Source organism: Oncorhynchus keta, chromosome 1, assembly GCF_023373465.1.
Source record: "Oncorhynchus keta strain PuntledgeMale-10-30-2019 chromosome 1, Oket_V2, whole genome shotgun sequence".
Classification (NCBI taxonomy): Eukaryota; Metazoa; Chordata; class Actinopteri; order Salmoniformes; family Salmonidae; genus Oncorhynchus; species Oncorhynchus keta.
Genome location: NC_068421.1, coordinates 60,905,535 through 60,922,912, shown reverse-complemented (window position 1 = coordinate 60,922,912; position 17,378 = coordinate 60,905,535). Strand labels below are relative to the sequence as shown.

General features: G+C 45.9%; 1 protein-coding gene across 1 annotated transcript in view; it reads right to left on the bottom strand.

The window, feature by feature from the left end:
* Window positions 1-17,147, bottom strand: part of LOC118389919 (C3 and PZP-like alpha-2-macroglobulin domain-containing protein 8) — a 53,961-nt gene extending 36,814 nt beyond the window's left edge. Inside the window, exons 1-19 of the mRNA XM_052457027.1 lie at window positions 16,556-17,147; window positions 14,109-14,260; window positions 13,281-13,303; window positions 12,577-12,742; window positions 10,438-10,490; window positions 9,874-9,891; window positions 9,072-9,126; window positions 8,878-8,991; window positions 8,588-8,672; window positions 8,345-8,453; window positions 7,994-8,221; window positions 7,688-7,858; window positions 4,910-5,038; window positions 4,524-4,716; window positions 4,154-4,329; window positions 1,703-1,852; window positions 1,440-1,601; window positions 1,210-1,349; window positions 868-930 (exon numbers count right to left, since the gene is read on the bottom strand). Of these exons, the coding sequence (XP_052312987.1) occupies window positions 868-930; window positions 1,210-1,349; window positions 1,440-1,601; window positions 1,703-1,852; window positions 4,154-4,329; window positions 4,524-4,716; window positions 4,910-5,038; window positions 7,688-7,858; window positions 7,994-8,221; window positions 8,345-8,453; window positions 8,588-8,672; window positions 8,878-8,991; window positions 9,072-9,126; window positions 9,874-9,891; window positions 10,438-10,490; window positions 12,577-12,742; window positions 13,281-13,303; window positions 14,109-14,260; window positions 16,556-16,635 (2,267 nt within the window). The 5' untranslated portion in view covers window positions 16,636-17,147. The remainder of the gene's footprint in view (window positions 1-867; window positions 931-1,209; window positions 1,350-1,439; window positions 1,602-1,702; window positions 1,853-4,153; window positions 4,330-4,523; window positions 4,717-4,909; window positions 5,039-7,687; window positions 7,859-7,993; window positions 8,222-8,344; window positions 8,454-8,587; window positions 8,673-8,877; window positions 8,992-9,071; window positions 9,127-9,873; window positions 9,892-10,437; window positions 10,491-12,576; window positions 12,743-13,280; window positions 13,304-14,108; window positions 14,261-16,555) is intronic.
* Between the last annotated feature and the right edge of the window lie 231 nt (window positions 17,148-17,378).

Below are 17,378 nucleotides of genomic sequence, written 5' to 3'. Positions count from 1 at the left end.
GTAAATTAGTGAGATCATTGTTGGCTACCCGTACTGACGTTGGTTTTGGCCGGCTTTCACAGGGCATAATAAACGCTCTCGGAAATTACTACCGCACTGCCTTTTGATCAAAGTCAACCCAAAATTACTTTGATACAGTCAATAAGGAAAATCAAAGCGTTGGATTGAATAGGAAATTAGGCATAACATAACTCTGCCCAAAGGAATCAAGCATATGGAAATCTATGGCCAGTTCATTTATATTGGCTGGAAATGAATGGCAGGAGCTGTTGAGAAAGCCGATGTGTGTTCCAAGACAACCCTGCTTAAATGGGCCACATTCACACCCACTGGTGAAATATCCCCCTCTCAAATATGTGCTCCCTTACCCCTCCCACTCCTCCATCCTCACAGATCTGGAACACCACCAAATCCCAATTAAATACCCACAATCTGATGCAGCTGAGACCATCTCCACCCACTCTCTCAAACACACACACAAATGCATTCAGACACACAGGTGTCATACCCATAAGGGGCACAGGGGCACGTGCCAACCTCAGATTTGACCCGTAAAAAATATATATATTTAACTTTTTTATTTTGTTGTCGTTTCTTTGTAATACTATAAGCCACCTAGCAATTTTATGAAGTTGGCTTTAAGCTAGCTCAGATAGGTTCCCAATTTCCAAACCTCATACCAAGAAGCAATTTCAAGTTAGAGTAGCTAGCTTGTCTAACTATCTTAGCTGGTATGCCTGCTGGCAAGGTTGGGAGACTAGAAAAGCAAGCAATTAATAAATAAGACTTACATTCCTTTCAATCTTTTACCCAGACGCATACACACAGACACGCACGCACACACAGATGATGTGGGTGTTCCTGTACCTGACATTGACGCAGTGCCACACCCACGTCTCCGGGAAGAAAGTCCGCCTGCGCTTCTCGGCTCTGCAACCAAAACAACACAACCTTACATCAATAAAGGCCTTCCATTATGAATCTTGATGCAATAACCTGTAATTGGAAAATGGATTGTTTTTAAACTCACGCTGACATTTAAGGCGCATGTATGTAATGTTCAACTCAAGGATTGAAGTCATTTGAAGATTTGAAGTCCTAAATATTTATGGTCCCCATCCCAACAGTCCAGTTTCTTGTTCAGAATAGTGGGCACATTGACAGGTTCTAATGGGCAAAAACCTGGCATTACACTGTATGTGTAGCTACCTGGGCACAGTGCGCGAGTGCATGGCCACCAGTGTGGATGTGTGAGGCTGAAAGGCAGGAACGGCCTCGTCTGTGTACATTCCTCCAGTCTGTCTGTGGTTCAGGGTCACCATGTCAGTCATCACCACGAGACCAGTCTCCTGTTACACATCACAGACACACATTGTAAAAACGATAGATTGAGGATCTTATGCTACACCTAATGACTGGTGATTGGGCGTTGCGCTCACCGTGAAGGCGAAGCGGGCATCTTTAGTGATGTCCCAGTGCCAGGGGAAAACTGAAGAACGCCTCCGTCGGCTAGATGACAGACCCGGCCACCAGAAGTGCCCGTCGTCTTTGGGGACTCCGAAGGCATCGGACACATCAAAGTCTGCCAGTTCTTTAAACACCTTCAGAACAGTGGAGATGGATGGCTTACATTATTTTCCTGTTTGAATGTAGTTAAGTGGTACTATAGATTAGAAACAGGGTAAGATAGAGGGAGACAGACCTTGTTTGGACTGAGCTGGAAGTCTGGCTTGAGAAGGTAGAGGCTCTTGTCCACAGTGGCAACACACACGCAGGAGCCCTTCTCACCAGTGACACGCATACTGATAGGGTCACCTGGCATCGACTCATTGGTAGATAGAGAGACAGACACCTACAGACAAACACAGATACAGATGATAGTTCCTGTGAGACCCATAGCCAGGCCTGTAGATGGACAATGACAGCTCTAAACTTTAGCCCTATATGTGTTCCTGCTGACCTCTTTTTTCCAGCTCCTAACCTAACCCCTCATCATCCTGCCTGTCATGACCCTGCACGCAAGCATGCACCCACGCACCCACCCAAACACCCACCCACACACCCAGACACACACACGCACACACACACACACACACACACACACACACACACACACACACACACACACACACACACACACACACACACACACACACACAGACACACACACCCACACACCCACACACACACCCACACACACAGACACACACCCACGCACCCACCCAAACACCCGCACACACGCACGCACGCACGCACGCACGCACGCACACACACACACACACACACACACACACAGTCTCTGTCTAATCATGCCCATGCAGGTAGCCACACACACACCTCCCTACCTCATTGATTGCATACCAGGGAGCAGTAAATACTTCAGGGGAGGAGTTAACCCAGCCTGCCTAATGCAGTCAGTAACTGGGTAGCTCATGGGCTCATACAGCTGGGTGTTTACAGGGACTCACTGGCACTAGGGATCCCACTGTAGCGTAGCATGAGACTTCAGTCAACTACACACGAACAGTGGGATATGTCTCAGTCATCCCAAACTAGGGCTGCGCGATATTCCAAATGCCTGTATCGCAAGAATCAAGGTTTTGTTATTTTTCTTTTATGTCCGCTTGTTCTCATGTTGTCTTTTTGGTCTCCTCTTGTCTCTTTCACACCTTCTGTGCTGTGTGCAACTTCACATTTACACCAGAGATCTGTATATAATGACGAGATGCTCATGTCTCCGCCCTAACAATTGGAGCCGTTGTCCCAAAGGCAGGAAGGCAGGTGACAAGCTTAGGTCCAAAATAAACCCATAGAAACACATATAAGTAATATTTTGGACAGATTTCGCCAAGAGTAAAACCTCTTGCTTCGCCTCTTCCTTTCTGCTTATGCTTACACACACACACACACCAAGCCCCTCTCCTGCCACTCACAACAACAAAGATGAGAGATCACTTCCTCTCTGACAAGTTGTTTCAATTCGCTATTTGCATTTGATGTTTGGTCCGACAGAATTGGTCACATAGACACCGAAACACATTGAGGAGTTTTACTGTAACAGAGGAGAAGTTAACCCTTTTTATGTCTCAACTACTCAAATTGCACGCAAAACAGACACTACTAAAACAGGAGTATTGTTGCACATTGGTTCTGGAAAATGAATGCTCAGTTTGTCGTGTGCCATTGCAGTACCACTATAGCAGCATTTCTGCCAAAGACTGTTATACTAGCTGTCTTGTCTGTGTTTTATAAATGTGCAATAAGTTAAAAAAAATATGCATTTGTATAAGAAATTGGCAACTTGAGCAATAAGTTATTCTGACAAATAAGGTAGGCCACTTGATTTCAACATCTGAACAAAGTGGACAGGCCAGCATGCTGTTCCAACAGTTGGAGATGGACAGAAGGGTGTGTTCATAACAATTCAACTGTTCTACCTTGTCAGCTAGCAAATAGATCCAAGTTGGATAAACTTCAAATATAAATATTAGCTGGATACTCACTAGCACATGGGCTTGTGCTTGAGAGGTTGTTTATGAGACCTGTGTTAATTTTCTATAATGCCTGCTTCCAGAAGTTAGTCATTATTAGTGAATGTGCATTATGCATGGTTGTAGTTAAATTGGTAACAAAAATGGCCTTTTCATAGACTGACCTGAATGCCAGATCACTGATTATTGCAAAAAAAAGCATATATTTGAAATAATGGAATAATTAGTGGGTCTTATGGTTTTGTAAGGCTTATATTTAGTTTAGGTATCATTGCACAAGCCCTGAATTAATTGGATGATTGCTGACTGTTTGACATGCAGTGTATTTTACCTCTAATTGTACAGCAAAACATACTTTTAGAAAAATAAAAAATAATCATTGAGATAAGATTTTTAGGCCATATCGCCCAACCCTATCCCAAACTGAACGTGGCCTGGTTGCCAGTATGTTTCTGCTTTAGCCAACTCCTTTGTTGTCTGGCATGAGTTGGTTAAATCAAGGACAAACTGGCAACCATGATAGACCTACCTATCATTCTGACAGCTACTGTGTGTACAGGCAGGACTGTGTGTACAGGCAGGACTGTGTGTACAGGTAGGAGTGTGTGTACAGTGCACATTGAGGGACGCAAGGACTCAGAGAGGGACGTCCTGTACGGTACCTGGTTCTCAAAGCTGGGCTGTACAGGGATCTGTAGGCTGTCAGTGACGCCCTCTCCATTCTCCTTCACATAGTAGACCAGGAGGCGGCTGAGGGGCGCCATGGAGTGGGTCACTGAGAAACGCAGCACCACCATACAGCTGTCTGTCTCACCCTGTGGGGAGGAGGCTGCCGGACCTGGAGAGCATGGGAAGAGAAAGAGAGGGTAAAGGGAGAGAGGAGATAAGGGGTGGAAGAGACAGAGTGGGGAGATTCAGAGTTAAATATGTAGAGAGTTTGACCATCTATCCTCTATTGAAACGTTTGGTGCAAACATGGTGTCCATTTGTCAAAGTTCTCTGCTCTTCATTATGGGACTCTATAGTACTGACCAGAGCCACTGGGTGGCATGGTGGTGTGGATGTTCTTATCAAAGGTGACCGCTGCCCTCTTGCTTCTGTGGGCTGTAGCGTTGGGCTGCTGCTGGCCGGACTGGACAATGTTTCCTCTGGAGGCGATCTCATAGTGGAGGGTGAAGTTACAGGGACAGGTGGACTTCAAAGTGACCTCAGCCTCTTGATCGATCTAAACACACAAAAACACACACCAATATTACCCTAGGGACATCATAAGGATCATAACAGTATTAGAAGTACGATGTTATTACTGTTTACATACAGTATGTATATGATATGTGGCCCATGTCTCAACGATGGTGTTGGAGACCTGATGATCTGTAATGCTAGTAAAGTAATGATAAGTCGAGTGGAGTGCCTACCTTGAGAGGAGCGCTGAGGCTCTGGATCTGAATGTGACACTTGCTGGGGGAGTACCAGCTGCTGATGGACAGGTAGCTGGGGAGGTACTGGTCTCCAGCCGGACGGCCATCTATGGCTGTCACCTTGGTCTGGGGCACAACACACAACAGGATTTAACCCACCAATACATTCCACTCTCTGGACTATGATGACATCAAACAAAATCTTATCAAACAAAATCCTGATAGCTCTGGTTTTATGAATAGCTCTTATGATAAGCTAACTAAGCTCTAACCATGTCCACCTCCATCTCTCTCTTCCCCTCCACCTCTCCCTCTATATCGCCATTCCCTCTATCTCTCCACCTCTCCCTCTATCCCTCCCTCTCGCTCCACCTCTCCTTCGAACGCTCCACCTCTATCCCTCCACCTCCTCCCTCCATCTCTCCAACCGTCTCTATTTGTCCTCCTCCCTCCATCTCTCCACCAGCCTCTATTTGTCCACCTCCCTCTATTTGTCCTCCTCCCTCCATCTCTCCACCAGCCTCTATTTGTCCACCTCCCTCTATTTGTCCTCCTCCCTCCATCTCTCCACCATCCTCTATTTGTCCTCCTCCCTCCATCTCTCCACCAGCCTCTATTTGTCCACTTTCCTCTATTTGTCTTCCTCCCTCTATCTCTCCACCAGCCTCTATTTGTCCTCCTCCCTCCATCTCTCCACCAGCCTCTATTTGTCCTCCTCCCTCCATCTCTCCACCAGCCTCTATTTGTCCACTTTCCTCTATTTGTCCTCCTCCCTCTATCTCTCCACCAGCCTCTATTTGTCCTCCTCCCTCCATCTCTCCACCAGCCTCTATTTGTCCGCCTTCCTCTATTTGTCCTCCTCCCTCTATCTCTCCACCAGCCTCTATTTGTCCTCCTCCCTTCATCTCTCCACCAGCCTCTATTTGTCCACTTTCCTCTATTTGTCCTCCTCCCTCTATCTCTCCACCAGCCTCTATTTGTCCACTTTCCTCTATTTGTCCTCCTCGATCCATCTCTCCACCAGCCTCTATTTGTCCTCCCTCCATCTCTCCACCAGCCTCTATTTGTCCTCCTCCCTCCATCTCTCCACCAGCCTCTATTTGTCCACCTCCCTCTATTTGTCCTCCTCCCTCCATCTCTCCACCAGCCTCTATTTGTCCACCTCCCTCTATTTGTCCTCCTCCCTCCATCTCTCCACCATCCTCTATTTGTCCTCCTCCCTCCATCTCTCCACCAGCCTCTATTTGTCCACTTTCCTCTATTTGTCTTCCTCCCTCTATCTCTCCACCAGCCTCTATTTGTCCTCCTCCCTCCATCTCTCCACCAGCCTCTATTTGTCCGCCTTCCTCTATTTGTCCTCCTCCCTCTATCTCTCCACCAGCCTCTATTTGTCCTCCTCCCTTCATCTCTCCACCAGCCTCTATTTGTCCACTTTCCTCTATTTGTCCTCCTCCCTCTATCTCTCCACCAGCCTCTATTTGTCCTCCTCCCTCCATCTCTCCACCAGCCTCTATTTGTCCACTTTCCTCTATTTGTACTCCTCGATCCATCTCTCCACCAGCCTCTATTTGTCCTCCCTCCATCTCTCCACCAGCCTCAATTTGTCCTCCTCCCTCCATCTCTCCACCAGCCTCTATTTGTCCACTTTCCTCTATTTGTCCTCCTCCCTCTATCTCTCCACCAGCCTCTATTTGTCCTCCTCCCTCCATCTCTCCACCAGCCTCTATTTGTCCGCCTTCCTCTATTTGTCCTCCTCCCTCTATCTCTCCACCAGCCTCTATTTGTCCACTTTCCTCTATTTGTCCTCCTCCCTCCATCTCTCCACCAGCCTCTATTTGTCCTCCTCCCTCCATCTCTCCACCAGCCTCTATTTGTCCTCCTCCCTCTATCTCTCCACCAGCCTCTATTTGTCCTCCTCCCTCCATCTCTCCACCAGCCTCTATTTGTCCGCCTTCCTCTATTTGTCCTCCTCCCTCCATCTCTCCACCAGCCTCTATTTGTCCTCCCTCCATCTCTCCACCAGCCTCTATTTGTCCTCCTCCCTCCATCTCTCCACCAGCCTCTATTTGTCCACTTTCCTCTATTTGTCCTCCTCCCTCTATCTCTCCACCAGCCTCTATTTGTCCTCCTCCCTCCATCTCTCCACCAGCCTCTATTTGTCCGCCTTCCTCTATTTGTCCTCCTCCCTCTATCTCTCCACCAGCCTCTATTTGTCCACTTTCCTCTATTTGTCCTCCTCCCTCCATCTCTCCACCAGCCTCTATTTGTCCTCCTCCCTCCATCTCTCCACCAGCCTCTATTTGTCCTCCTCCCTCTATCTCTCCACCAGCCTCTATTTGTCCTCCTCCCTCCATCTCTCCACCAGCCTCTATTTGTCCGCCTTCCTCTATTTGTCCTCCTCCCTCTATCTCTCCACCAGTCTCTATTTGTCCACTTTCCTCTATTTGTCCTCCTCCCTCCATCTCTCCACCAGCCTCTATTTGTCCTCCTCCCTCCATCTCTCCACCAGCCTCTATTTGTCCTCCTCCCTCCATCTCTCCACCAACCTCTATTTGTCCACTTTCCTCTATTTATCCTCCTCCTTCCATCTCTCCACCAGCCTCTATTTGTCCTCCTCCCTCCATCTCTCCACCAGCCTCTATTTGTCCTCCTCCCTCCATCTCTCCACCAGCCTCTATTTGTCCACTTTCCTCTATTTGTCCTCCTCCCTCCATCTCTCCACCAGCCTCTATTTGTCCTCCTCCCTCCATCTCTCCACCTCCATGGTCCACTGACCTCCAGCCAGACGTACTGGGCAGAGTTGGGAATGGAGGGGATCTCAAACGTGGCCTGGCCATCCCTGGAAGTCAGCTCGCTGGTGTACACGTTGTCCTTTGGGGTCAGCTCCGCCTTCACACGCACCCGCACCCCATCTGCTGGGCTCCCGTCAGGGTAAGTTACTTCTACCTGGGGGACAGGGGGACAGACAGTCAGGTCTCTCGCATTGAGACGCATAAGTGAACGCAAGTCTTGTACAGTCCAGCTTCCCTTGATAGAGACCATGTGAAGTCAATCATATGAATACCTTTGGCTGTCTCTTACCTTTCCCTTGTAGGGCAGACCAGGCTTGAACTGTTTGCGAGTGTCCTTTGAGTATTTGATGTCGATAAGCTGCTTGTGAACTGGGGTTGAATCATCGAACATGGTTTGTCGCCCTCCGTCCTTGCTGGTCACTGACACCCACATGTTCACCGTGCCCCGGAAATGATCAGCCACATCTAGGGGCATCATGTCTTTGACACACAGGCTGAAGGTCGCTGAGCCTTTGATCTAATAATAGTGGAGTAAACAGACAGACTGTTAAATATCTGAAATTAATCCTAAAAAGGTTGAATGTGAATCCATTTTCCTGATAGTTTTAGATTCTTCAGCACTGCAGCAGGGTTCACTCACCTCCATGGTCTTGACCACAGGATGGCCCACCTCATGCCGGTAGTACCCAACTCCATTCACTGTCATGTTCACTGTCATCTTCCCGGTCACTGGCTTCCCAAAGATATATCTAAACACAGAAAAGTAGTTTGTGTTTTAACAAGAGTAGAGGTGCTACTTTGCCTTTCTAATATTCAAAGAACAATATGTGTCAGGAAATCACATTGACCATGTTGAAGTGAATGATGCGAGTCAGTCACTCACCTGGCCCTCACAGTGGCCTGTTCACACATGTTGAGGTCCTGGATGTACTGTGGAGGGTCTATCACCAGCTCAAACTTGGGCATCACTGTGTGGAGCAGGGGGAGAGGAGTCCACATTATGCAAAGAGAGGCATGACAACTTGGTTGTACAGTCCCAGTTCAAACCTATAAATACCACCTCAAACAGAGGTGAACGTATCTATGTTATGTAATCATGCTGGAGTTCCAAAACCTTTCAACCCAAACCACATCCCAATCTAGATAAATGGTCACACTCAGTTATCAACTCACTATACTTCTGCACTTCAAAGGACTTGTTGTAGGTGTGTCCCTGCATCTCTACAAAGATGAACCACTCTCCAAACACAGGCTGGTCTGAGAGAGGGAAACTCATGTTGACGACCCCTGAGGAGAAAAGCAGGGGTAAAAAAATTGTGTTTTTGACTCAGTCAATATCACATGATAACATAGGGAGTTTCTCTCACCGCAGCAGAGGGGTTTAAGCCCTTTCCACTGGACCATCCGCGATCCTCTTGGGTCCTGCAACCCAGAGTATGAATACACAGTTGATCAAGAGATTCTACTTTCAATCAAAACAGGCATCAATCTGTTTCTCCCTACGTGAAAGCTGAGGAGGATTGCCCCAAAACAGCATGAACTTACATAAGTACTCACGAGTGAAGTTATGTAAGGGTTATGTAAATACATATATTGGGGATAACCCCTCCATGTCCCCCACTCCTACAGTAAGCTACTTCTTACTGGCCTGGCTCTGACTCTAGGAGAAAGACTAACACTAACTGCTGTCAATCAGGTAATTACAGCTACTCTCACAGAAACTCCCCTACCCAGAAGGCCACTGGTCTGCTGGCTGCAGGTGACAGAATAACACAACAGCTACACAGTTATTCTTAGTGCCTGAGCTGAGCTCATTTATACAACAACTTCTACTGGAATCTTAACACCAAGTAGTATATTTACACTACAAAGCCACTGCAGACAGAGCACTGGAGGACATCAGATGGACGGAGAGTGGGGGAGAGAGAGAAGGAGAGAGATTGAGGAGCTAGTAACAGCAGGGGAGAGCAGCTGAGTCGAAGAGAGAAGTTCCTTTCATGTTCAGTGTTAGGTTGGTCTGCTTCAGGGGCCAGGCTGGAGCTCAGAGCACAGGCCTGTTATCAAAGTGAGCCCTTCCCTGCCCTGTAATCTTCTGCCTGGGATTGGGACACTAAACCCCCAGTGTCCGTGGCCCTCCCTCCCGGACCAAGTGGTCCTCCATCCACTCACCACAACGTAGGCTTCAATCTGCAACCAGGGTAAGAAGAAGATGAGGAAAAATAGTCAAGGTTGGCACACACATTAGACAAACTGCACAGCCACATGGTAAAATATCTCCTCCCCCTCCCCTCTCCAACAATCATCTATCTGTGAGTGCGTTCGTTAGCCATTGCCAGCAGCAGACCTTTATAGCTCTAGCCATCAATAAACACACTGTCTACACAGTGGCAATGGTATATTTGGAGCCATTTCAAAAATTCCAGCAGAAATGACTCAAGGTTTGTGGAGGTAAATAGGTTACTGTACATTTGGTACACTATGTACAGCAGGTTTCCCCCGCTTCACTCCCCTCTGAGGGGTTCTTGGAAAAAATAAGTGTGTAAAACTAGCATGATGCCGCCACACTTCATTTGAAGCCGGTACACATCAAAAGAGAGGAGGCCAGCTGCTTGGCATCAAGGCCCACTGACACACATTAGGTCAACACACCTGATTCTCATAATTCATATCCCATCCATTTCCTGTAAGTGGGTGTGATGTCTTGGCTTTGATGTGAGAGACTGGTTGCATTACCTTGTCATTGGCCGGCCTCAGATCCGGAGTGACAGAGTACACGTTGATGAGCACTGGATTGAGAGAGGAACAGATTATTACCCACTAATGCATTAGAAGGTTTATGCCAATTTCTGATACTAAATTCAAAATGGAATTCAAAAAATGTAGAGCCAGGAACAGATATAGCCCTTCATTCACTCCAGACCTGACTGCCCTTGACCAGCACAAAAACACCCTGTGGCATACTGCACTAGCATCCAATAGCCCCCGTGATATGCAACTTTTCAGGGAAGTTAGGAACCAATATACACAGGCAGTTAGGAAAGCTAAGGCAAGCTTTTTTAACAGAAATGTGCATGCTGTAGCACAAACTCAAAAAAGTTCTGGGACACTGTAAAGTCCATGGAGAATAAAAGCACCTCCTCCCAGCTGCCCACTGCACTGAGGCTTGGAAACACTGTCACCACCGATAAATCCACGATAATTGAGAATTTCAATAAGCATTTTTCTACAGCTGGCCATGCTTTCCACCTGGCTACCCCTACCCCGGTCACCTCAGGGGTGCACCTCAGCCACGCTCAAGGTCCTAAACGATATCATAACTGCCATCGATAAGAGACAATACTGTGCAGCTGTATTCATCAACCTGGCCAAGGCCTTCGACTCTGTCAATCACCACATTCTTATCGGCAGACTCAACAGCCTTGGTTTCTCAAATGACTGCCTCGCCTGATTCACCAACTACTTCTCTGATAGAGTTCAGTGTGTCAAATCCTGTTGAAAAGCCTGTTGTCGGGACCTCTGGCAGTCTCCATGGGGGTGCCATAGGTTTCAATTCTCGGGCTGACTCTCTTCTCTGTATACATCAATGATGTCGCTCTTGCTGCTGGTGATTCTCTGATCCACCTCTATGCAGACAACACAATTCTGTATACTTCTGGCCCTTCTTTGGACACTGTGCTAACTAACCTCCAGATGAGCTTCAATGCCATACAACTCTCCTTCCGTGGCCTCCAACTGCTCTTAAATGCATGTAAAACTAAATGCATGCTCTTCAACCTATCGCTGCCCGCACCTGCCCGCCCGTCCAGCATCACTACTCTGGACGGTTCTGACTTAGAATATGTGGACAACTACAAATACCTAGGTGTCTGGTTAGACTGTAAACTCTCCTTCCAGACCCACATTAAGCACCTCCAATCCCAAATTAAATCTAGAATCGGCTTCCTATTTCGCAACAAAGCATCCTTAAATAATGCTGCCAACCACCCTCGTAAAACTGACTATCCTACCGATCCTCGACTTTGGCGATGTCATTTACAAAATAGCCTCCAACACTCTACTCAACAAATTGGATGCAGTCTATTACAGTGCCATTCGTTTTGTCACCAAAGCCCCATATACTACCCACCACTGCGACCTGTAAGCTCTTGTTGGCTGGCCCTCGCTTCATACTCGTCGCCAAACCCACTGGCTCCAGGTCATCTACAAGTCTTTGCTATGTAAAGCCTGCCTTATCCCAGTTCACTGGTCACCATAGCAGCACCCACCCGCAACATGCGCTCCAGCAGGTATATTTCACTGGTCACCCCCAAAGCCAATTCCACCTTTGGCCGCATTTCCTTCCGGTTCTCTGCTGCCAATGACTGGAACGAACTGCAAGAATTACTGAAGCTGGAGACTCATCTCCCTCACTAACTTCAAGCACCAGTTGTCAGAGCAGCTCACAGATCATTGCACCTGTACATAGCTCATCTGTAAATAGCCCATCCAACTACCTCATCCCCATACTGTATTTATTTATTTATTTTGCACCTTTGCACCCCAGTATCTCTACTTGCACATACATCTTCGGCACATCTATCACTGCAGTGTTTATTTGCTATATCGTAATTACCTCACCACTATGGCCTATTTATTGCCTTACCTACCCTATCTTACCTCATTTGCACACACTTTATACAGACTTTATTTCTACTGTATTATTGACTGTATGTTTGTTTATTCCATGTGTAACTCTGTGATGTTGTATGTGTCAAACTGCTTTGCTTTATCTTGGCCAGGTCGTAGTTGTAAATGATAACTTGTTCTCAACTAGCCTACCTGGTTAAACAAAGGTGAAATACATTTTTTTTAAAGGGCCTGGAAGATTAAGACCTTTGTGTTTGGGCTTGTAGACTGGCTTATCAGTCTGGATGAAGACGGCTGTGCCCTTGCTGTCCACAGTGACAGTGGTGTAGTTGTGGAAGATATATCCCCCCTCAGTAATGTGGCGATTCCCCCACACCTTCAGATGGGCCTGACCTCTCAGACCAGGAGGGACCTGCAACCAGGAAGGACACATACAGTATATATTCAGGATGCGGTCCCTAACACAACACCACACCACACAGAGCAGTGGCAAACCAGATGCTAAAGTGCTTAGCTAACACAGTGGACAATACAAGACTATATTTGATAAAGACAGGGGTGGGGGTTAGAGGGAGTGGAGGAATCAAGTCGTGCATGTTGGATTGATCCATTCCAGCCTTTGGGGGGCTGCAGACCCTTACATGCACATAAACAGATGTTGCATATTATATTGAGGCTGTTACCTTATTCCAAATGAATGTGCAAAAAGGCAGATGTTCACATACAAATGATGTTCGTGTTGTTCTGTATGTCGTTTGTGGAATGCTGACAAACTGAATGGGATCTCACTGCTGTGCAGCTGGAGCCACAACCATTTCAATGCATTTCAAATACACTCTTGAAACAACAATTGCGTTCTTTATTTATAACTCCACACAAGAAAGACCTGATATGATCAACTGATAAATGGTAGATAAAAATGCTGTTAAACACAATGACATTGCTCTCACCTTTAATTTGATTGTACCTTTGTCTGAAATGGAGAAAATGGAATAAAATCAATCAGTAAAAGTACACACAAAACCTTCTCTCAAAATGATTAAGCTCTTGTGATTGAGGTGTGGTTTGATTCAAGGAACATTAACTCGTGCCAACACCGGTCCTTGAGGGGCACATTGTATACCGGTTTCTGTCATTTACAGTAATCAATAATCTTAGTTATATAATGTTTGGTTATACTGTACTTTAGGCTCAGACACACGTCCAATAGCATTTGCTGGCCGAAACTACTTAGCACTAATGAACGTAATTTGCGAACCGAGGACGCACCGATTTTACATGTAGAATTGAGTGACAAATGTCTGAACGATTGGCAGAAGAACGCTAGATCCACATTCGGTGCGATGTGTGCAAACATTTAGATACATCTCAATTTTACAGTTATCAATGAATTGCCAGAGGAAGGGAAAACCAGTGGAACTAGAGCGATGCACTATGCAGGAAATACAGCTACAGGCTCTTTCAATGAAGTGCTGAAGTCCCATTAGTAGTGCTGTCAAACAAAGCCCACATAGATATACACAAAAGCCTGGTTAGACAAGCCAGGCTTTTCCATAAACCCCCTATCATAAGAAACATCCGTTAAGGGCCCTTTGAGGTCAGGAGTTTACACTCAACCCAACAGGTCAGGGGTCAATCAGTCTCACACTGTCCCCTGTAAGAGCGTGTGCGTAATCCACTCTCTGTGTGTAGGGAATGGTGGTGTGTGTTTCTACGTCAGCGTGTGTGTGCGTGTGCGCGTGTGTGTGTGTGTGTGTGTGGGGGGGGGGGGTCCTCACCTAGCACAGTGCCATGGCTGTGTGCCACCGTCTCACCCTTCACAGAGAGCTGGACTTGGACATGCGTCTCCTCCACAGCATTGAAGATGGTAATGCTCAGGGCCTCCTCCACGCCAGCACGGAAAACTGAGGGAGCAGCAATCAGGTAACCCCTAGTGACCAGGACAAAGAGTGGGCTTGGTCAACAAACAGTGGGCCAAGGAAACTTTTGATCAGACAGTACTTCAGCCAGTGGTTCACAACTCTGGTCCTTGAGGGCTCGCTGTTTTTTACAGGTTCTGATATATAGATCATTCTCATCCAACTATGCTTCCAGCAGCATCCAATATCAACACACCAGTGGCCCCAACTTCACCCTCCTCCTGCCCTCCAAATATGGCTGTTCCTAAGGCAGTATTGACGCACGCACACACACGCACACAAACACACCTCAAGGGATTTGCAAAGTGAGCTAAGGTTTAACTCGATGTTAGCAGCGACACAGTACCTGTCAGCCAACAGGGCTCTGCTCTAGTGTTCTCTTTGGGTGGTCTGAAACCACTTCTGATGTAACCTTATAGTCGGGTTTTGTTTTTTAAACATAACGAGCAAGATTCCAGACAGTCATTCTGATATTTAGTCGAGGGAAGACGGCTGTCAGAAGGGTTGGAGGCCAAATGACATCCTCAGATGCACATAAACATTCTAAAAGACCAAGTCAACTTTGACCAATGGTAGGCAAAAGACCACCATAAATGAGAGCAAGGGGTTCAACTGGCTTTAGTTTGGAGACATACTTAGGTTTCCATGTTGTACACTATCACACTATTACATTACAATTGCTATGGTGTTATTACATGCTCATTTCACCTTTTCATGAGTGAAACTCAATAAAAATGTGATTACATTATATAAAACACTAGTTCTGTTTGTTATTCAGGTGACAGTTTTTCCAGACCTGGGAGCTCCCTTCTTAAACTTTAATCGAGATCACCCAAACTAGAATGAGCATGGAATCCACCAACCCAATTGCATGTCTTAGTGTCCGATCATGTGTTTAGCATTACAGTGCTGGGAGCCAGAGGCTATCTAAGGCTATCTAAGTCCCAGAGTCATGAGAAAATCCCTTGGATAAGGGGGGCTTTGAGAATAGCAAGATAATATGAGGAAATTGACTCTCAGTGTTTGATCTGCAGCAAGTTCAATCATCTCTTTGATAGCCCTGCGTCAGGTGCTGAGGACCATGCTCACTTTAGTCACACAGGCAGATGAAACTGAACTTCAAAGTGGTTTCTGCCTGTCTCAGAATGCAGTCTCCAACGCTTGAAGACTGATGTTATTTTGTTAGGAATGCTGGTATTAGTCCTGTAGCGTTCTCTATGGTGTGGTGTTGTGGCCTCAGCACAGCTTGTAACCCTTCACAATTAACACAGCCAAATTCTCCACTGTTCAGGATTAGGCTCTGTCATACTGTTGACAGCAGCATGACTGATAGCATCAAAGAGCCCAAAGTCAAACGAATTTCAGTAGAGCTTTTTGTCAAACACAGGGAGGTGGAGGAAATATCGGTATGGTACTATAGTGACCATAAGGTGCTAAGTGTGGAGGAGAGTTTTCCATTCATAGGAAATAATATGTACACAAATCAAGTAAAGCATCTCATTGGGCTTAGACTGTAAGCTCTTTGTCATGTTCCTCTCCTATCAGAGATAATGGTATATGAATGGTGTATTGTAAAATAAAACATTGACTGTTTTCTTGTTGTAAATGGGCTCTAAAACACTTCTCGAAGCAGAACAGGAGTCCTGATGGACCAATTCTATACAAATGACTTTATTTTTAACTGTTTAAATTTCAATAGTGTTGTTTATGCAAATAGGGAGTAGGTGAAAACTAATGAGAAAAACACAAACTTTTATCAGGGTTGATATTTGCTGCAGAGTATTACAACGAAGGCACAAATAAATAAACAATTGGGGTTCAACCATTCGATTTGCATCATATCATATAACCCAAATGTCGCCTGCTAATGGGACATAGTATCATTTATAAAGCGTTGTAATAACATTTTAGAATTTTAAAAATCCCATACTTCATGTGAAAACGTGTCGACAGCATCAATCCAACCGCATCTAGGGCGCTGAACGTGTCAAGTGAGTTCGATACATTGTTTCACGTTCATAGCATAATGAACAAACCCTCTTTATAAATCCATGTCATTCGATTTTCCCAAACAATCCTGATTTCATTCCGCAAAATGCAAAATTTAGCTTGTACTGAAAATGAAGAAAAACATCTATACAAATACAAAACAAAGCGATCTGTACAAGTAAACATCTTTGCAATAAATGAAGTAGTGATTGATCTGTTAAATTAGGAATGAGCAGAGTTGAAACAGTGGGGTTTTGCGTATTGCAGTAAAAATGGCAACATGCTCATTTTACAATAGAATTAGGTCAACCACTTACTGTCTTTCTTGTGCATAACTTCTGACGATGCAGATGAATAAAGTCCAAGAGATACACGCTGTCCAGCAGGACCTCCACATTCTCAATATTACCCCAGTTTGCTGTGACGAGAGTTCTAAAGTCGCTCAGAGTTATAAAGTTCAGACTTTCACTCAACGCTTCAAATGTACAGTAGCTTCGACCATCCTCTCATTCTTACGCAGCCTATTCATTGAGGCACTAATGTGTGAGCGCCAACTTCTGTCTCGAATCGGCAAGCAAGGATCATGTTATCAGCATCCCACTTTGAGAAATCCCGTTTCGGGGCAACTGGCTTTTTCCGTCAGAGCTCAAGGCACATAGACAGTCCTCTTTTTGCGTGCCTGATTCACCCGCCTCAGTTTCGTTCTCTCATATAACAGCATTACCGATGATTAGTGTCCTCCCATCCCCTGAAATGTAGCACGATAGAAAATAGATCATGTTTATACATTTATTTCCAGAGCCTTGGTGTTGTCCCTTTCTTCTCCAACTGTGCCTCCTTGACGTTTCAAAGCTTTTGTCACGGCTGGTTCGAGTCAGAACAGCTCCTATAGCCTAGCTCTGGGGTTCCCAAGCTTTTTCACTCCGGGGCCCCTCTTCCAAAATTCACACCGCGCGCGCACGCGCCACGTCTATTTCTATGGGCACAGCACTATACATGACACAAGCTGCTTGTTGGTGGAAATAATTTAAAGCTTAATTCCTGCAATTCTACACAATTTGTCGTGGGTGAAAAAGAAAATGTTGCAGTTTTAAAGCTAAATTTCTTGCAATTTTATACATTGTGTCATGTCTAATGTGT